Below are 19,210 nucleotides of genomic sequence, written 5' to 3' on the forward strand. Positions count from 1 at the left end.
GCTGCAGCGCAGCCTCTCTTGGCTGTGCTAGCAGTCTGTTGGATGGAGTAGAGAATCAGCACTTGTCTTCATGCGGCAGCCCTCAGCCTTGTACCAGAAAGCCAGCTCCAGCCTGCCATCCTTCCCCAATGCCTGCCATGCTCACACTTGCACAAAGCCCGCTTCCTTCTCCCTCTCGCTGCCCTCCCTGAGCACAGCTTACCCCAGAGTACTGACCCCACTTCTAACATGGCCCTCAGAAGCAAGCCAAACAGTCCCTGAGAGCTCAGCTCTATCCCCTGCCTACCTTTCAGTAGCGTCCTGGGCCCCATCACTGACACCCTGCTCTGCAGACAGCAGCTTCTCATCTGGCATGCCCACCTTCTCCAGGAAGCACAGCGCTGGGTCTGCCCGCATGGCGTTGTACCTCTCATAACCTGCCAACGGCCACAGGCCATCAAAAAGGAGAAAAATGGCACAAGGCCAGGCCTGAGCCTGGTTTAGGTAAACCTCCTGCTCTGGGGGACAGAGCTCCCATCTAGCTCTCATGGTCTGTCTCTCCAAGCGCAATTCTTAAACCCAGAAATTCAGAACGCTTTCCCAAAAGCTGCTAATTGGTCTGCAACCCTGAGGTAGCAGGCAAAGAGAAAGAGCAGGCAGTGCGTTTCCACCACACAACGCAACCCCTCCTGGGAGGCAGCACAGCACTCGGAAAGCTGTGCCCAGCACCCAAGACAGGTTGGGGCTGGGAGTGAAGAATCCTTTGGCCACTGGAGGCTGCAAGGAGGTTTCATGACCAGGCTGGAGTTCCCAGGAGAGGCACTGCGCCTGCCTCCCCAGCTCACCCTCACACGGCAACAACACATTGTTCCTGGCAAAACAAGGGAAGCAACTCCCCAAGAGTTGCCCAGGCCTGGCCACTGGCAGCACTGGGGTTTGCCTGCCTTGCCACCGGAATGAGCTGGCAGTGTTGCAGCTGCAGGCACCCCACGGAGAGCTGCCTTGGCCCTGTGCAGATGCTGTGCACAGCTGGTCTCTGTCCCCTCACACTGATGTGGAGACAAACAAGCCATCTCCACTTCAGGTACTGGAGCTCTGGACAGCTGTCTGGCTGTCTGGCCACAGGGGTCCCTCTCACACAACACCACCCACCTGATAAGGCTGGGTACGTACCATGTTTGAAAACACCGATGAGAAGGGATTTATCAGCTTCAGCATTCCACCAGTCCACTGGGATCTCCACATAGTCGATGTCTGGCAGCAGCACGTCCAGCTCTCTGCAGGGAACAAGGCATGAGTGCCGCTCTCCCAGCCTCAGCAGACATTGGAGTGTGCTGGTCACTGCCAGCAAGGGGCAGAGGGAGACAGGAGCTTCTCCTCACTGGCTTGGGGACAGTTAACGAATGTGAGGCTGGCGTGTCGCCCAGTTGGGGCCTGGCATGCACACCTTCCTGGGGATACAGAGCTGGAGTCTCTGCTCTACTGCACCCACTGCCTTCCTCCTCCGCTTTCTCCAGAGACGGGGCGACTGCACAGCCCCTCTCCCCTCCTACCCAAGCAATACCAAGGGGAGCTCCCATCTGATTTAAATAGTACCTGCTGGGAGAAATCCTCTTCAAATCTACCAGCCTAAAATAATAGTCCAGTTAAGTGTCCAGTGGGGTGGGCTACAGTGTGCCCTCCACAAGGACTCACACTAATGGAGCTGTGCCGGTACAGACCACTAGCCCCAGCTCAAGGAAGGCAGCAGCCCCTGGCTCTAGGAAACAGCTCAGCATATTGCACTCCTCTCTTAAACTCTGAGAGCTGAATCCTTGCAACAAAGCTGGGAGTTGGAAGGCCGCAGGCTCAATGGCATTCACAGAGCCTGCTGCTCCCCTTGTCCTTGGTGCAGAGCCTGACTCATCTGGAGCTGCTGTGAAGCCAGAGGTGGCTGGGCTGCACAGCTGTGACCCTGCTCAAGTGCTGCCACCACCTCACCGAGAAGCAACAGAGGGATTCACCGCAAGCACCCTACCTGGCAGGGGTCCCCTCGAAGGCTTTGTCAGCGGCCTCCCCCAGCACTTCAGCCTTCAGGTAGTAGAGCATTCGCACGCGCAGCAGAACCCTGTCCCAGGGTGCAGAGAGGAACACACGCTAGCACATAGCTGCTCATATGCCAGCCCAGGGCCTGGCCCAACATCCCTCGCCATAGCTTGCACTGTCTCCTGGCACCGTTTGCAGGGGAACTCTCTTGAGGGTCAGCAAAGCCACTGTTCGACAGTGCATTTCCCACCCCGTGGAGGACTCATTTCCTCAAAGCCGTCTGTCCCCTCGCAAGAGGAGCACTGGTGTCACACCACAGTCCCCTGCCCTGTGCTCTCCTGGGGCCCTGCAGGCAGAGGTTTGGTGCTCAGGACACTTCTCCTGTTACCTGGAGTAACCCAAGAGTGACCCAGCAGCAGGATTGAGTCCTCCTGCCTCACCTCTGCTTAGCTCCATAATTGTGTAGACTTAACACAATTAAATCCCAAAGGAGCCCCATAGGGAGGGAAGGGCATGTGCGGCAGAGCTGTGGGACCCAGCACCAGAGAGGACAGTGATGCCACTAAGCCCTGACTAGTGGTGGGCACTGCCTGGTGTGCAGTGCTGGCAGGGAAGGGGGCAGACCCTCCGTGGTGGACCCAGGCTGTGCTTGAAGAGGAGTCAACCCTGAGCTCTGCACCCTGGGACACAAACAGCTCTGGGATTAACTACTCTTCCAACGAATCTCTCAGGGACTTCTCTCCACCATGGCTCAGTGCTGCCCTTTGCAACTCTGTGCTGTCACTGGCTCCACTAGCTACGCAGATTTTCAGCTAAGAGCTGCTGCCAACACAGGCAGCTTAAGACTCTCGGTATAGCCAAGATGAGCCCTGCTCCAAGCAGGCAGGGCTGGAACGAGGGTTCAGGTAGAGCATGGAGCTGCATCAGGGCAAGGACAGAGGAAGCTGGAGGGTAGATGGCTTGAGCTCAGCCTCCAGCTTAGAAATGCCATTGTACCAAAGCGTGGGCTGTGGGCCCTTCACAGCTCTCTCCTACCTTCTCCATGCTAGAGGCCCACAACCCATAGCACAGATGCCATGGCTTTGTGAGCTGGGGTGGGCTCCTGCACTCACTTGTTGCAGTGCTGTTTGAGGTGCTTCTTGTAGCTGTCATCATGCAGGACTATCTCAGGGTTGCATGTAGCAAGCCAGTCCGCGTTCTTTATCTCTGGGAGCAGCATCTGGTTCTTTGTCTTCTTCCCCTTCCTGCCCCTGGGCACCGGTGCTGACAAACCTGTAACAGCAAGTGGCAGCATGTGAGCACCATGGGCACCAAGGGCACAGCCCAGGCACCGCTGCGAGGCGTCTGCAGCACTGCAGTGTCCAGGCAGGGTAGCACAGCTGGGGAGTTGGAGGCCTTGCAAAGCTCCCTGTTGCAGACTGGTGAGCCAAGGTCAGGGGAGACGTCAGTAGGAAGGGCCATGTGCCCAGGTTTCCAAACTGCTCCCACCGAACAGCAGAGCCCAAACCACACTGCACCGAGATCAGATGAGGAAGATGCATCAGGTGGGGATGTGCCCCCTTCCAGCAGTCCAACTGGCAGTTCTGGGGCACAGACGATGCTTGGCACAGCCAGGGACTGGCATGTCTCTGCCTGGGTGGCTGGAACAGGCTGCCAAGGACAAACATTAAGCAAGTCAAAGCCCTAGAAAAGGCAGGAGCTCGCTCTGCTGGGATGAGCAGCAGGGCTCAATATCCCACCGCCTGACACCTTCCCTCTGGCAGGCTCCACACACCCACCCGGCACCTGGTTCTGCTTCTGCACACTGGCACTCGGGCCCTGTGGCAGCCACAGAGCCTTGTTTCCCCAGGCTCCTGCTTGCAGCCCCTTGAGCATCAGCAGGACCTGGGTAGGCTCCAACCATAGCCCCCCAGGGACCTCACACAAGCCAAGTGAGCTAACAGAGCCACTAACAGCCCCTGGCTCCCCAGCTCCACACCCTCAGTGGGTTGTGTGCAGTTAACACCATGCCACAGTTTGGAACCCCCCAGCACCCCGCACCTTTTCTTCTAGCCCCAGAACCAGACCAAGGCTGTGCAGGGCGTTGAAACTCTTCCAGATACAGTCTGTGTCCTGCAGCAGCAGGGGAGGACCCTGTGCCTCCACGCCAATATGCCATGGTTTTTCCTCTACCCACTGCAGTGCCTGGGACCCAGAAGAGAGAACTCAAAGAACTCAGTCCACTTCGTCTGTCTTCTGTGGCTCTTCAGGTCTTTCCTACTACAGAGGCGGGAACACTGTGCCGTTCTTTGAGATTTTGTGCCTGCGACCAGAGAGAGTGGCTTGGGTACACAGCTGAAAAGCTATTTCAAAACGGGTGAAAGGGGATGACTGGATATAAGACTTGAGCTGGGTAAAATCATGGAAAGGCTCACAGTAGCTCAGATATAATTGTCAATCAGCACTGGAACAGGAGACAAAAGATCTTATTAAAACAGCCTTCTGTCTTTTTAATAAGATTACAGAATTGGCTGATAAAAGCAATGAGCCGCACTCTTTGACATCCTATTTAACATGGCATGCCATTTTTGTTTAAAGTTTGCATTACATAAGATGGACATGACATACCTTAGATGGATCAGAACAGACAGATCTCAAAGAGTTTATAGTGTCTTTCATTACTGCCAAATGCAGGTGTGGGATCTGTAAATAAAGCACACGGGCTAAACTCGGAGTGTGGGAGACTCTATCTCCAAGAAAAACTTAGGGATCACCACAGAAACTGTACTGCTATGAGTCCTTAGTACAAGGCAAGCCCAAACAGATAAGGTGACCCCTAGATGTACTCAAATATCAAATAGGAGCATGGAATGGACCATGATCCTGGGCACAGCTCTTCTTAGAGCCTGACCTAGACACCATGGCCAGTTCTGAAGTGTGTGTTTCACCCCACAAGGACATCATGGTAAACGGAGAAAAGAGTTCAAACAAGAAGCTCCAAAATGATCAAAGGCTGGAAAACAATCCTGATGATCTTTAAGAATTGTTTCCTATTCTGTGCATCAGGAAGAGGGCTCTGCGGGAACCTGATCACTGCAGGGGGGTGTTTACACTTGGCAGAGATGCTGAATGGAAAAGGAATGCAATCTCCATCTTGCTGACAAAGATAAAATGAGATCCAGTGGCTGGAGCTGAAAATTAAACACATCTTCAACCTTGAAATAAGATATGAGTTCACAGGGGAACATGGAAACGACTCCTGGTGGGGTCACTATTGTTTGGAGTTTTCTGAGAGAGATGAGCCACTTCCCTGGGCAGGCATTCCTCCTCTGTCATATGTTTGTGAAGGGGAAAGAACAGCCTCAGCAGTTCTGCCCCATCCATCTTGTCTTGGACACTTGCGTAGAACAGAAAGCGCTGCAGTGTCCTCAACACCTTCATAATGCTTGCCGCTCCATGACAGTAAAAAGACTCCAGCCCAGGTGACTGCCTGGGACCAGCAGCGGTCACCAGGGCTTCTATCCCCAGGACAGTTTGGCCCGATGAACTCTGGGCTAACACTGCCTTCCTCGGCAGCTCAGCCTCTGGCCGGGATAGGGGTGGATCAGATGGATTAGACTAGAGCTCTGCGGTGGGCTGGCTCTGCTCACCCTCTTTCAGTCACACACTTTACTGGATTTAGGATTGGGAAAGAACAGTCCCCAGGATGCACAAGCAGGGGTCTTGGATGTCTTCTGTTGTCTTCTGCACAGCAGGCATTCCCGGAGCAAGTCTTGCCTGGTGAGCTCCCTGCAAACACATGAGGGGTGCCTCAGGCTCCTTGGTGAGCCATGGCAGGGCCAGCAGCGTGACTGCTCTGCACCGGAGGGCTCTCTGCTCTCGTCCAATTCTTGAGGTTAGGCTAGATGGTTTCGCTGTCCCTTCTGGCCAAGGCCACAGCGTGGTTTCACAGCTGGGAAAAGCCACACCGGCAAGCTGATGGAGAAGCTCCTGGCTGCTTCCCTCTGCTAAATATCCAAATGCGTCAATTTTAGTGCTGCTCTTGCAGTAAAGCATTATTGACCCTCCACCGAAACCGCGGCTTGTTTGTTACTTGGCATTATCTCAATCAAGCCCATTCATATCAGCCAATTTGTTTCTTACTCTTGCTCTGCTTCCCGTAGGGCTCTCAAGGTAAGCCCCATTGTTTTTCTGAGCAGGGCTCTGTGGTAAGAACAGGAGGCAGCACTGCTGACGTGCATGTTGTAGGAAGTGACTGGAGTGACTTAAGCTGGGCGCTAAAGGCCATATGCTCAGACTGCATGCTGTAAAGGAAGTCAGACATTTCCAGATAGAAGGAAATGGTTATGTTGGGTCTTGAGACTGCACACTAAACTAGTGTTTTCTAAACACTAAATAACACACGGCATGCCCTTGGGGCTCAGCGACAGCATCCAACAGCCTCATGCCTCACACTGCCAATTGAGCCACTTCAAAACAGCCTCCTGTGCTCTCCATCACATCGAAATGGGAGCCTCAGGTTTCAGCCTGGCTCACTGGCGTCAAAAGCAGGCTGTAGAGTCCCAGTCCCGTAACTACTCACCTTCTACCACAGATCACAAGCACACAAGAAGCAGACACAGCCGTGGGGCCGTGAGCACTCTCTGTGAGAGCAAGAAGGCCTCCCCCAGGCTGCTCTCCCAGCCCAACTCACCTGTCCCAGAAGCCGCATGATACAGGCATTACGCTGCTAGATTGGTGCAGAGTCCTCTAACACAGAACAGGCAGTGACCATGTGTCTCAGGCTGCAACCCTCCAGCTGATCCAAGGAGCCAGCACAGGCTCTGCCTTCATATCATTAAAGACAAAGGCCACTGTGGCTGCATGATGCTGTTTGCATGGTGGGCTCTATTTGTTATGCTGCTCCAGCTCCGAAGGACGCCTACAGAGAGCAGATGCTGCACTGCAGGCATGGGGGTGAAGGTGCAGTGCCCCTCTCCCCAAAGAGAGAGTCAGACAGTGCAGCAGGAGAGGGGGGAAGGGGAAGGCTCTGGGTGGCCCCTATCAGAAGCTGAGGGTACACTGAGAGCCTCAGCCAAAGAGAATGCACATGGAATTAAAAACTCCACATACGGTGCAATACGTGGGGTATTTAGACCTCACACAGGCTGGAAAAGATGTGTACTGGTCCTCTGAACAGGGAGAGCACAGCCAAACCTGCTAGATAGATGAAGTGGGAGAAGGCCACGTCACCTTGTTAGGATTCTGCATTGCAGAGGTTTCAGGATAAACCAGCAAAACTGCACCTCCCCAATCAAGGCAGGCACTGCAGACCAGTGTGTCTGGGATAAGAACCATGATGAGGGGAGACACAAGCTGGCTACCTAGGGTGAGACCGCTGCACAAACTGCATCACCAGCTTACCCTGGTATGGTCGGGGAATCACGCAGCCGCAAGAGGAGCACCTGGCAGTCTCTGCTGTTAGCTTTAGGGCCAGGGCTTCCCAGCAAGCACAGGCAGGGTTCCCGTGCAACGATCCATTCTGCATCCTGCGATGCCCTGAGGAACAGCCAGGCACTTCCACCCTCTGAGTGGCACTTCTACCCTCACACCTATTGCATCGAGTATGTTCACGTGCTTGACAGCGCGCAGCAGCTGTGCCCCATGAACTCACTGCCCAGTATCTCTCCGCACTGGGGAGCCCTAAGAGTATCCCCAAGCCCCAGTAAGAGAAAACTTAGCAGCACCCACTCGAGAGTTGGCTGGCATCTCTGCTCCTACCAATAGGCTCTCTCTGCCCCAGCCAAGGCCACATAGGCGCTGGGAATCATGAAATACCCTCCCCCACTCAGCCAGCCTCTGCCGCTCTTTCTGAGGGTCTGTGTGGAGATCAGTTCCACGGCAGCCACTTGGTCTGCACAGAGGAAGTCCCTGTGCTCAAGCACGGCTGCCTCATGGCTGTTTCAGTCAGCTTTGGTTTGACTTCTGCAGCCTCAGTCCCGGCAGCAGGCACGCTGGCGACAAGTAGCGATGCAATGACAGAGAGAACACGCAATACCTGAGTGATTCTGCAGAGCTTGGTTCTGGCCATCCTTTGTCGGCGTGATGAGATCCCAGATAAAACTCTTAATCTTCTCATCCCCTTTGTAGTGTTTGACGCAATAGACCAACAAGGCCCGACAAATCATCTCCATGTCCTTCTCATTCAGATGCCACTTGAACCGGCCGTGGGTCAGGATATCTTTCCAGCGTCCCCAGCTAGAAGAGAAACACAGTAAACCTTCCTAAGCAACTAGAGACACCTCCAGCGCCTTCTCTCCAGCATGGTGGCAAAGTCCTGTCAGCTCCCATGCGGAGAGGTTGTTATGTCCCTGCATTAGGGGAGCACAAAGAAGGGAGAGGTTTGCCTAGGACTGAACAGGGCAGAGGCAGGAGCAGGCTTTGGGAGCCCTGACTGCTGGCAGGTTCATGCTCTGCCCACGTAACTCTCCTTCCAACCCAGGTGTTCCCTTTGGGCCAAACAGTCCAGGTCCCACCACAGAAGTCAGTGCAGGAGGGAGGGGACACTGCTTGGGGGACAGCCGTCACTCGCGATGGACAAAAAGCAGCTCAGGCAGCCAGTGGCCCATGTGTGTGCGGGGCAGCTGGAGGCCGCGACCGCGCTATTCAGGAGGGGGCGGGACCCACCCAAATATGAGCAGGTTTTTCTCCACACGGAAGCACTCAGCCCGCAGGTACCGCCGTGTCTTCTCGTTGAAGCGCCGCGAGCGTGTGGGCCGCTCGTCGGAATCACTGTCCAGCTCGGAGAACTCCATCAGCTCGTCCTCCTCAAAGGAGTTGTAGTGTTTGGTTTGCTTCCGCACCCTGGGCCTGTCAATGACTAAGCTCTCCTACAAGGGATAGAGAAAAGAGAATGTGCCCAGGTAAGGGCAGAAATGCCCCCTCCATCAGGGCACAGGGCCCTTTCCATGCTGCCCTCCCTGCTCTGCCCATGCCTTCCAGCCCCAGGACCACATTCAGCACCCAGTCAGTGGCTGGCCAGCCCCATGGCTAGTTTACGCCTTGCCACTATGATACCTGCTCCCAATTAGCTGCATGCAGCTTTGCCTGCATGCACAAGACAATTCCTGGCCAGCACAAAACTCGGCCTGAGCAATTGCAGTCTAAAAATTAGAGCTGTTTGGGTTCAAACTGCTGACAATTAGCAGCTGATTCAGCTCTCAGTCATATTCCCGGGCCTCCCAGCAATGCCTGGGCCAAGTGCCGTGCCGGACACAGTGTAATTCCTGTGCTGAAGTGGGGTAAGTGGGGCTGGAACAAGAAAGCCAGCTACTGAGAAGGTGCAGGAGGCAGCAGAATTAAACAGCACGGACATGCCTCTTCTCCCCCCACACGCTGCTGAATGCATCCAAGACATCACTGGGCCCTCTAAATCTGTCCTGCTTTCAAGCACATGGAGATAGGTGTGCATACACACACATACACACACACACACCCTCTCCTGCTTCCCCCGTTCGATCAGAGAACACTGCAAAGCTGCCGGGCCTCCCTCGTGTTGCTGTCTTAGACCATCTGCTATGGTGTTGCTGCCTTCACTAGCTTTTCGGTAGCCTGGGCCCTACGGCTGTGCTGAAGCAGGCTGCATGGAGCCCTGAACTTGCCGGAAGAGCCAGGGTGGAGAGGCCCAGCTGCTCGCTGAGCACGTGAGCTTGGCAAGCCGAGCTCAGGGGTAGGAGCAGAGGGACCACACCCCATCTGCTCACTTTCGCCTCCAGACAAGCAATGAGTCACCAGCCTCTCCTCAACTCCATCTCAGCTTTTACGTGCCTTGCTAGAAAGCTCTTTTAGCGGGCAGAGCAGGCCGTGGCTGAGAACAAGGACACTACGCCTGGGAGATGCTCCCCAGGGGCATGCGGGGAACGTCCAGCAGCTCTGCTACCAGATCAGCTGAAGCCAAGCACCAGTCTCCCAGGAGCTCCAGCTACCATGTTTCTGCACAGGCACGCCTGGGAAGGAGCTGATTTGCCAGGGAGGGCAGCAGGCAAGACTCTCAAGAGTGTCCATTTAGTCTGCACCCTTGTCCAGACCCTTGTCTGGACATGGAATGGCCCTGCCAGATCCATTTGACTTTATTCCTTGTTCCCATCGCTAGCCTGGAAGTGAGACAGAAGGGCTGCGATTGCAGATGGAGAAAAGAGTAATACAATCCTCCATGATGGCGGTGGAGTGGTACGGTGTTTGGCTTTTAGAGCAATTTGATTATAGTAAGCAAAGCTTGGATGTTGGGCTTGACCCACGCCACCTTTGAACAACCCCACGGACTCAGGCTGATGTGGCTAGTATCCTGTTGGATGTGAGAAATATCCAACAGGCTGCCTAAGAGAGCATTTGGCACCACAAGAGCAAGGGGAACTACTGGAAGAGTTGCCCGAGCCAGAGTTCCTCTCATGCCTCCCACTCCTTGCACTGCCAGGGCCAAAAACACGGCGGTACAGCACTGGCCGCGGGGCTGACCTGGCTCGCTTCCTTTTGCCCAGAAAATATGGGAAGTTGAGCAAAGCGGAGAAAGCAGCATTTACAGACACCATGTGCAGCTGTGTCCATCCCCCTGCAGGCACAGAGCCCTTGGCAGCCTCTTTGCCACCCTGCTCTACCCTGGGGAAGAGCTCTGAGACCCACACCAGGCCCCGCACCCACATACAGCCATGCTCTGCAAACCCAGGGCCACTGCACTTCCAGCCACGTCATTCAGCCTCCCTGCAACCCGCCTTCATCTGTGAGCACAAACAAGGCAGAGAAGCAGCATGGCACCTCACGGCCCACACAGGATCACCGTGTTCATCAGAAAGAGACATTTCCCCTGCAAAGAGGTGCTGAGTTCCAGCAAGCACCAACTGCCTGCTCCAATACAAGGGCTCCCAGTATGGGACTCCCACTATAGCACCAGTAGCCCAGTGCCCACTCAGTAAGGCACTCCCTGGTCCAGGGGTCCCCCCATAGTCAGTGAAACCTGTGAGAGGCTGGGATGTGGGGGTGCTAGTGCACACAAGTGCCTTGAGCAGCAGCTTCTCAGCACCACAGTGCCACCACAGCTCCTTAATATCCTCCCATGCTGCTGCTGGAACCCACACATTAAACACCAAGAATAAATCACAATAGGGGAGTGTGGCTATTATGGGATAATTATGCTCACCTTGGAATTAAACAGGCCTGCATGATGCATGACAGACCCAAGGGATGCTCTGATGTTACCTGCTCCCCCTCAGAATCAACTTTGTTTCTAGTTCACTAAATGGCTGGACTCACCGCTGAGGTGGGCCCTGAATATGGCCATGGTCCCAAGGGCCTTCGATGCCATACCGGCTGAGGAGAGTGTACTAGGGCCAGTGGGTCTCGGGGCATGCCTGGGTTCCTCACTATTTGCCAGCCACCAGGAGAGCCAGGGCACCCTGCTGAGCTTCACCATGACAAACCCCATTTCCTTTGCTCCACTGAGCCAGGGAGACCTGGGGTGGCAGGGTCATGACAGGAATGGCGGAGGGCTGTGATGAAACGAATGTGCCAGGCATGGTGGGCTTCTAGGGTTGGAGCATACAAGCTCATTTCAGTGCACTGAGGGTGACGGACAGTCCCGCAGTCCAGCTCGCTAGGCTTGCTCCAGAGCTGCCAGCCCAAACGCTCCCCTCCTCCCAGGGTGCTGGGGCTCACTTGGACACAGGCTTGGGCTGGAGAGTGGCTATTCAGCTTCCCCTGAGTGTGGGAAGAGTCTTGCTCACCCCATCAATTCCCAGCCACAGCAAAAGCCGGCACTTGGGCCTCTCTTTGCCCTGGGCAGGGCGTATGGCAGCTTGGCCTTGGTGTGCCTCGAGCTAACGAGACATGCCTCCAGGCGTGGTGAGGGCTTGGCCAGCCAGGGAGCTGGGAGATCAGACCTGGCACAGGACAACCCTGGCATTGCTCTATGCCACAGCCGGACCCTCAGCCACAGCTGCCCGGGCTGCCAGCACCCACCCCAGCTGGCAGTGGGAGGTGTTCACACCCCCTCTGCTGCGGGGAGCTCCAGCACAGCTCCAGACCTCGCACACACAGTCGCATCAGCCTGCTTGATTCATGAGCATGTCAAGTTCTGACTGTTTCCTCCTCTCCTCTCCTTGCATACTGCCAGCCCCAATCATTCCCCAATTTAACTAGGCTTGGGAGCAGCTGAGGGCACGGACCTGCTGTCTCACAGGCTGCGCTCCCAGGATGGCCACCACATCCCAGGGCATCCCAAAATGTACTAGGTAGACCCACCTAAAACGTGGCTTCAGAGCAATCAGGGCTTTAGCCAGCTTTTATGGGTCACTCTTCCATTGCTACCGTCCCTGATCTCTCACTGAAATGCAACTCTTCATGAGCCCAGTGGCAGCAACTCCGCAGCAGAAGCCCCACAGCTCCTGTCTGGAGGACGGGGAGGAGGCGTACCACACCAGGCAGTGGTCAGGTCCGTTGCAGGGCAGACGAGCACAGTGTGTGCTTGCAAGTTGGATCCTACCTTTTCGTTCTTGGCATCTGTGTCAAGCTCTGCTATCTTCGCCCACTTCTGCCAGAAGTTGGGGTCATCTAAGGAAATGTCAGTTCTGTTTCCTGATGCTACAAAGCTGGCCTAGGAGTGAAAGAAGAGCAGTGAACCTCCAGGTATCATTCCTCCAACCTCCAACCCACCATTCAGCTGTGCTTTCACCCAAAGAGCCCCCCAAGTACATCTGTCCTTCCCCCCCAGTGGAGCACAGCACACCTTAGCAAAGGTGGACCCCTTCCCCTCAGACTGGATCGTGATGGTCTGTGTTCTGCGCTGGAGGATCTGATCAATGTCTTCCTCACAGAACTTGGATCCTTCGTCCTCCTCGTCCATAAGAGCGCCGTAGGCACCCTTCCGCAGCAGGTCCTCCACCTCCATCTTTGAGAGCTGCTGAACCTGCCCAAGACACAAGGGCATCACCAACCCTATGCCAACTGCCCTGGGCACTGGCACAACAGGGGAAGGCTCTTCTCTCTGCCCCAGGAGGGAGGGCAGAGATGCCCCAAGTCAGCCCAGATTTTCCACCGCTACAACAGAGAGGTCACTTCAAAATGTTGCTCAGGGAGTTCAGTCTTTGCTACCCAGACACAGCACTGCACATGTTCTCAAACCCTGGGGCAGTGCAAGGAAGGCCTGCCAGGCCAAACAGCAGCAGTACAAGCGTGCGGGACCGGGCTCTCCTCCCCCAGAGCATGCCCAGGTATCTGCTCCAACCTGGCAGTGACTTGCTCTTCCTCCAGCAGGTACCTAGCCTCTTCCTCTCCTCATTCTGTTTTTCTTCTCTGCTCAGTGCTGCATACTGTTCTTGAAACTGGCTTGCACAGCTACAATGAACTGGGTGAGCTGCCAACACAGCCAGCAAGCTCTTCTCACAAGGGGCAGGAGAGCTGCCAGGCAGGCTTTGGACCTCCTCAGTTCTGGTAGCAGAGGGGCAGGCGGAGCAGACGGGCAAGGGACGTAGGCTAGTTCTGATAAGATTTATGTCTACTGGTGGCCCTGGAAAGGGTGACACTGCCTGTGCTAGGCAGTGTCCTGTGCTAGGCAGGGACCAGCTAGGTGCTCTGGTGTCCTTGTGACAGCACCAATCCCCACACATCCCTAGGCTTGAGCCTAGGTAGGCAGGCTGCATCCTTCCCACCTTGAGTACAAGGCTTTTGTCCCCCACCTGTGGACATAGCCCTGCATGCTTCCCCCTGCCACAGAGTCAGCACAGGAACAAGTCGCAGGGGAAGAAGGAGAGCTCTCCTGCACAGCTTCCCACCCAGTCCCACTCTGACAGCCAGCCTACCCCGTTGGTGCTGCCCTTGCGGTTGATGTCCTGCAGCACAGCCTTATCCAGGCCCAGCTTCAGACTGGCCTTGTCAAACATTTCACGCTCATAGGAATTCCTGGTGATGAGGCGATAGACTTTCACTGCCTTGCTCTGCCCGATCCGGTGGCAGCGAGCTTGAGCCTGGGACAGCAGAGGACACAGTTTCAAACACAGTGAGCCCAGTATCATGGTGACTGCTTGGCTTGTAGCACCCACCATCAGCATCCACCACTTACCCACCAGCACCACAGTCTGCTCCCACCTCCCAGGGCACCCCTCACCAAGTGCTTGCAGCTGATCTGCAGTGGCTATGCCAGCAGGTACTGGTTAGCACCAGCTTTGCGTGGCATGGGTGTTGACACCCGTGCACTCCTGGGCAAGCACACAGGACTTCGGTTGTAGCCTTTGCTTTCTGCAGATGGGAGACACCCAACACTTCACATCCTCCAATACCAGACATGGGGAAAGTGTTGCCTGGTCTGCAGTCACCTGTGCCTTTAGAGCCACACTATTTTTGGCAGCCAGGATACCCCCCATGACACATTCCCCCAGCCTGCACTCCTACCGGCTTTCCTAGTGCTGCACCCCATGCCCAGCATGGCTGGGTGCTGCTGCCCTTCTCTCCCTGGCTGGCATGAGTGATGGTGGCTGTGCTATGGGATTGCTGGCTGTGGGATATGCTGTGGGATATTGTGCTATGGGATATGCTAGCTGTCTTGTCTCTCTCACGCTCCCCCAAGGCAAGCGGCCCTGGGGCCATCACAGCCTGGCCCGTTACCTGGAGGTCATTCTGTGGGTTCCAGTCTGAATCAAAGATGATGCAGGTGTCGGCAGCGGTAAGGTTGATGCCCAGCCCACCCGCCCGGGTGCAGAGGAGAAAGACAAAGCGATCCGAATCGGGCTTGCAAAAGCGGTCAATGGCGGCTTGGCGCAGGTTCCCGCGCACTCGCCCATCAATTCGCTCATAGGTGTATCTGCTCCAAGAGGGGAAGAGATGAGAGCAGGGAACTGGCTACAGTTACTGATCATTTTTTGGTCTTTCCCTCAGGCTCTGTGTGGGAATGCAGACAGGCTGGGTTTGCTGGCAGGACCTGCGCACAGATGGAAGCTCAGTCCCCATCAGCCTGTACACACTGTGGTTGATCCCAAGAGCCATTCCTGTTACGATGGCACGACCATCACAAACCCACACTCTGTGTAGGGATACAGGGCTCATGTGCCCTGCCAGAACCAGGACCAAGGGAAGGGCCTATTTCCATTTGGTCACTCCTAGGACGAGCCCTGGGCAATGCAAAACAGGTCAGAGCTGCGTAGCTTTGGGGGTCTCTGCACCCACCAGCAGGTAGCTTGTAGCTTGGATTCTTTGGTCCATAGGCACAGAAAGGCCAAAACCCCTCCCTGGGCTGTCTCTGCTCTTTACCTACAGTCTAGGAAGGACATGACATGGAAGGGCCATGGTGAATGCTGAAGCCTGTACTAACCGCCTCTGAATGAGATAGTCTTCCAGGATGTCCAGGCAGCGCACCATCTGGGAGAAGATGAGCACCTTGTGCCCACCTGCTATCAGCTTGGGAAGCAGTTTATCAATTAGCACCAGCTTCCCGGCTGCCTGGATCATTGCCTGAAGCTGGAAGTCTGGTGCCTCTGGGCTGTGCGCTTTACGGAAGTCTTCCAGGATCTTCTCCTCTGCTCCTGCCAGGTGAGAAGGAAAGTGAGCTGTAGGCAGGGCCCCTGCTCTGCCCCTTGAGTGGACTGGTAGTGCAGCTGCCCCCAGCCTCCTGTCAGGGCAACAGCAAGCCATCACACAAGAAACAGATCGCATGCAGCCAACCTGATCTAGTGAGTGGGAGGCTGGACTAGAGACCTGCCCCTTCACTTCTGTGACTCTACTCTTTCTTCACAGCTTGCACTAGCAGAGTGAGCCAGGTTGGGATGCTGGAGAGGATTCCTCTCCAGCATCCCAGGATCCAGGATGCCCCCCAAACCCAGCTCTACACAGAGCATGGCAAGACCCTGAGGCTGCTGCTGACTGCAAGCAAGCAGCATTTGAAACGAGCTGGGCTGACCATGAGAGCTGCAAGGCAAATCACTGCATCCTGCGCTGCGCTTGGATGCATGGGCACACCAGCAGCAGAGAGCACTAAGGCCAGAGCTGGCTGCGAAGCTGCGTGGGCTCTGCAGCCAGCAACCAGTACGTGTGCAGTGAGACCAGGCCCTCCCACATCACCTGCACAGAGCCCTCACCATTGATGAGATATGGGTGATTGCAACACTTCCGCAGCTCCATCATGGTGTTGATGAGGTTGGGCATATTGTGCTGGTTGGCGCCCTTGGACAGGAAGGAGAAGTTCTTCTCCAGAATAGCCCTGTAGTATTTCTTCTGTATATTGGTCAGCTCCACCTCAATGATGGTCTCCTGCTTGGGTGCCAGATTCTTCTCCACATCATCCTTCAAACGTCGCAGCATCATGGGCTTCAGGATGGACTGCAGCTTCTTCACCTGCCAGAGCAAGCACAGAGATTCAGTGCCCTCCCTGCGTTGCAAGCACATGGTGACCTGGCAGAAGGGCCTGCAACACCAGAGCCTCCTCAGGCTGGAAACCCACTACCGGCGGCCCAGTGGTCAACAGCCCAGAACACTAAAGCAACTGCTTTGCTGAGAACCAGAGCAACTTAGGGGATGGCTTCCCTAGGGCAGGCACGTGAATGACTGGTCCTGGGCCATGAAATCTGCAGCACCTCTGCTGACTACACCAGAGGCCCCATGGCTGGTTTCTCCCTGTGAAGAGGAGCCAGCAGATGGACTTCTCAGTCAAGGGCTGGGTTTGCAGCTGTCTTGCAGGGTGATACTTCTTTCCACAGTTTATCTTCTACCAGCCTGTTCATTTTACCAACCTGATAGCCTACTATGCTGGAATGACTGGCTGGGTAGATGAGGGGAGAGCAGTGGATGGTGTCTACCCTGACTTCAGTAAGGCTTTCGACATTGTCTCCCATAACATCCTCATAGGCAAGTTGATGAAGTACAGGCCAGACAAGCAGACAGTGAAGAGGACTGAAAACTGGCTGAACGGCAGAGCTCAGAGGGCCAACGGTATCCTGGGCTGCATTAGGAAGAGCGTTGCCAGCAGCCAAGGAAGGTGATGCTTCCCCTCTGCTCAGCCCTGGTGAGGCCACACCTGGAGTGCTGTGTCCAGTTCTGAGCTCCCCAGTGTAAGAGAGACATGGAGCTCCTGGAGGGAGTTCAGTGAAGGGCTACTAAGATGATTAAGGGACTGGAGCATCTGCCATATGAGGAAAGGCTGAGAGAGCTGGGACTCTTCAGCCTGGAGAAGAGAAGATTCAGGGGAGATCTTACCAATGCATATCAATATCTGAAGGAGGGTGTTAGGAAGAGGGGGCCAGACTCTTCTCAGGATGAGAGGCAACAGGCACAGACTGAAACACAGGAAAGTCCATCTGAATCTAAGGGAAAACTTCTTTCCTGTGAGGGTGACTGAGCACTGGAACAGTTTGCCCAGAGATGCTGTGCAATCTCCATCCTTGGAGATATTCAAAAGCTGTCCTGGGCAAAGTGCTTTAGGTGACCCTGCCTGAGCAGGGGGCTTGGACTACAATCTCTAACAGTCCCTTCCAACCTCAACTGTTCTGTGATTCTGTAATTCTACTCTCCAGCACTCAGTGTTAACTGTTGCCTGTCTGACATGCTGCAACAGCAAAAGCCCCTGGGTCCCAGCGCATCCTATGCGTCACGTGGCATATGCAAACACTGACTGCAGGAGGCCTTGGGGGAATGTGTCTGCTGAAGGAGCAGGGGTGGGAGCTTTGATAGCAGCTGAGATGCTGGTTGCTCCATGTGGCCATGCACTCCAGGGCTCACTCTCTGAGGATCACAATCTTTGTGAAAACTCCCCTTGAGCCAGACACTCTAATGGCAACAGCAGAGCCCACAGGACTGTGCTGCTTTCAGCGACCTGCACTCAGGTCCAACTTTGGAGGAGAGTTCCCCAGGTGAACCTGATAGGGTAACTGACACATGCATTTCTGGACCTTCTCACTCCCGCTATGCTCCTGCTCTTCTCAGGGACAGGAAGTGATGGAAAAGCAGGATGTACTGAGCTGCCCAGGCATGCAAGGGGAAGAAGGGAGCTAGGCGGGGAGCAGACTGTGGCCTTGGCACAGGTTGGTCTCCTCTCTCCAAAGCTTCTCCCAGCTGAGTCCAGGGCTGCAGCAGGGCACCTTGAAAGGAGCTGACCTTTAAGCAGTGAGGGGTCCTATTTGCTTCTATGAAGCACATGTCTAAGGGTGCCCCTGGCCTGGTGACCCAATGCTCCAATGGCCTGTGCTAATAGTCACAAGCCTCACTCCTCTAGGGCCCTTCTTGGTACCTGTTCCTCTGTCTTCAGGTCCCCAAACTCCTCCAGGAAGGCCGTCTCTGATGGGAACTGCTGTGGCTCCAGGAAATTCAGGAGGCTGAAGAGCTCCTCCACGGAGTTCTGCAGGGGGGTCCCTGTCAGCAGCACCTTATGCTCCTGCGTGTATACAGAAAACAGGCTCAGACCCTCTGGATGGGTCCAAGAGGCCACATGAGTGCAATGCTCCTTGTCTTCCAACCCTACAAACACATTCTGTGGCCTGGAGGCACGTGTACTCCCAGAAAGGGTGCCCACTGGTGCCGTGCAGTACCATCTCATGATTCCCAAGTCTCTCCCCTGGATGCATGATCTAGCTCTGTGCAGCAAGAACAGCCAAAACTGAGAATTCCACACTGCCCCCACACCCTGGCCCCTGAGCTGGCACAAGATCCTCAGGCAGGACTGTCCTGGCGTGTAGATGGGCATGCTACCAAAGCCCAGGCCTCAGTGCCCCTGGGGGCAAGATTTCTCTCTCCAGTGCTCTGTAGTAGCACAAGGGGGAGCATGGCATAGCACTGACAGCCTGGAAGTCGGGTGCTCTGGAAATGACTGCTGATTCTGTCCAGTGCAGGTCACATCACTGCTCTGTACCTTGATTTCCCCACCTGTGATATCGAGGAGCATCAGAAACCTGCTGCTAGGGCCAGAGAGAACAGAGTGCTCCAAAATGAGCAGAGGCATATGACTGTGTCAACCGCATGCTGGGAACAAGGAAGAGCTGTTATTAGAGGTTCTCCATGTAAGTATATGTACAATAAAAGGAGACATAGCTCCAGACAATCCCTCAAAAGAGCTGTGAGCATGGGAAAGGGAGGAGCCCCTTGAGGAGAACGCATTCCCTTCCATGCGCCAGCACCATGGGCTCCAGCATCAGGCGCTGCTGGGTGCTGCCTCCCAGGCTCACCAGCCACTCTGTGCTGGTAGAGTTGGTGACTTGGGTGCTCACTAACAAGCTCAAGC

At 55.2% G+C, this 19,210-nt stretch overlaps 1 protein-coding gene across 4 annotated transcripts in view; it reads right to left on the reverse strand.

Moving 5' to 3' along the window:
- CHD6 (chromodomain helicase DNA binding protein 6) overlaps positions 1-19,210 on the reverse strand; it is a 72,207-nt gene that overhangs the window by 20,703 nt on the left and 32,294 nt on the right. For all 4 annotated transcript variants that reach the window (XM_068912017.1, XM_068912015.1, XM_068912016.1 and 1 more), the window contains exons 14-26: positions 18,224-18,367; positions 16,080-16,335; positions 15,317-15,527; positions 14,614-14,809; positions 13,812-13,976; positions 12,740-12,919; positions 12,497-12,607; positions 8,650-8,852; positions 8,021-8,220; positions 3,117-3,276; positions 1,997-2,086; positions 1,153-1,256; positions 287-416 (exon numbers count right to left, since the gene is read on the reverse strand). In XM_068912017.1, coding sequence (XP_068768118.1) covers positions 287-416; positions 1,153-1,256; positions 1,997-2,086; positions 3,117-3,276; positions 8,021-8,220; positions 8,650-8,852; positions 12,497-12,607; positions 12,740-12,919; positions 13,812-13,976; positions 14,614-14,809; positions 15,317-15,527; positions 16,080-16,335; positions 18,224-18,367 — 2,150 coding nt within the window. The remainder of the gene's footprint in view (positions 1-286; positions 417-1,152; positions 1,257-1,996; positions 2,087-3,116; positions 3,277-8,020; positions 8,221-8,649; positions 8,853-12,496; positions 12,608-12,739; positions 12,920-13,811; positions 13,977-14,613; positions 14,810-15,316; positions 15,528-16,079; positions 16,336-18,223; positions 18,368-19,210) is intronic.

Source organism: Struthio camelus, chromosome 18, assembly GCF_040807025.1.
Source record: "Struthio camelus isolate bStrCam1 chromosome 18, bStrCam1.hap1, whole genome shotgun sequence".
Lineage (NCBI taxonomy): Eukaryota > Metazoa > Chordata > Aves > Struthioniformes > Struthionidae > Struthio > Struthio camelus.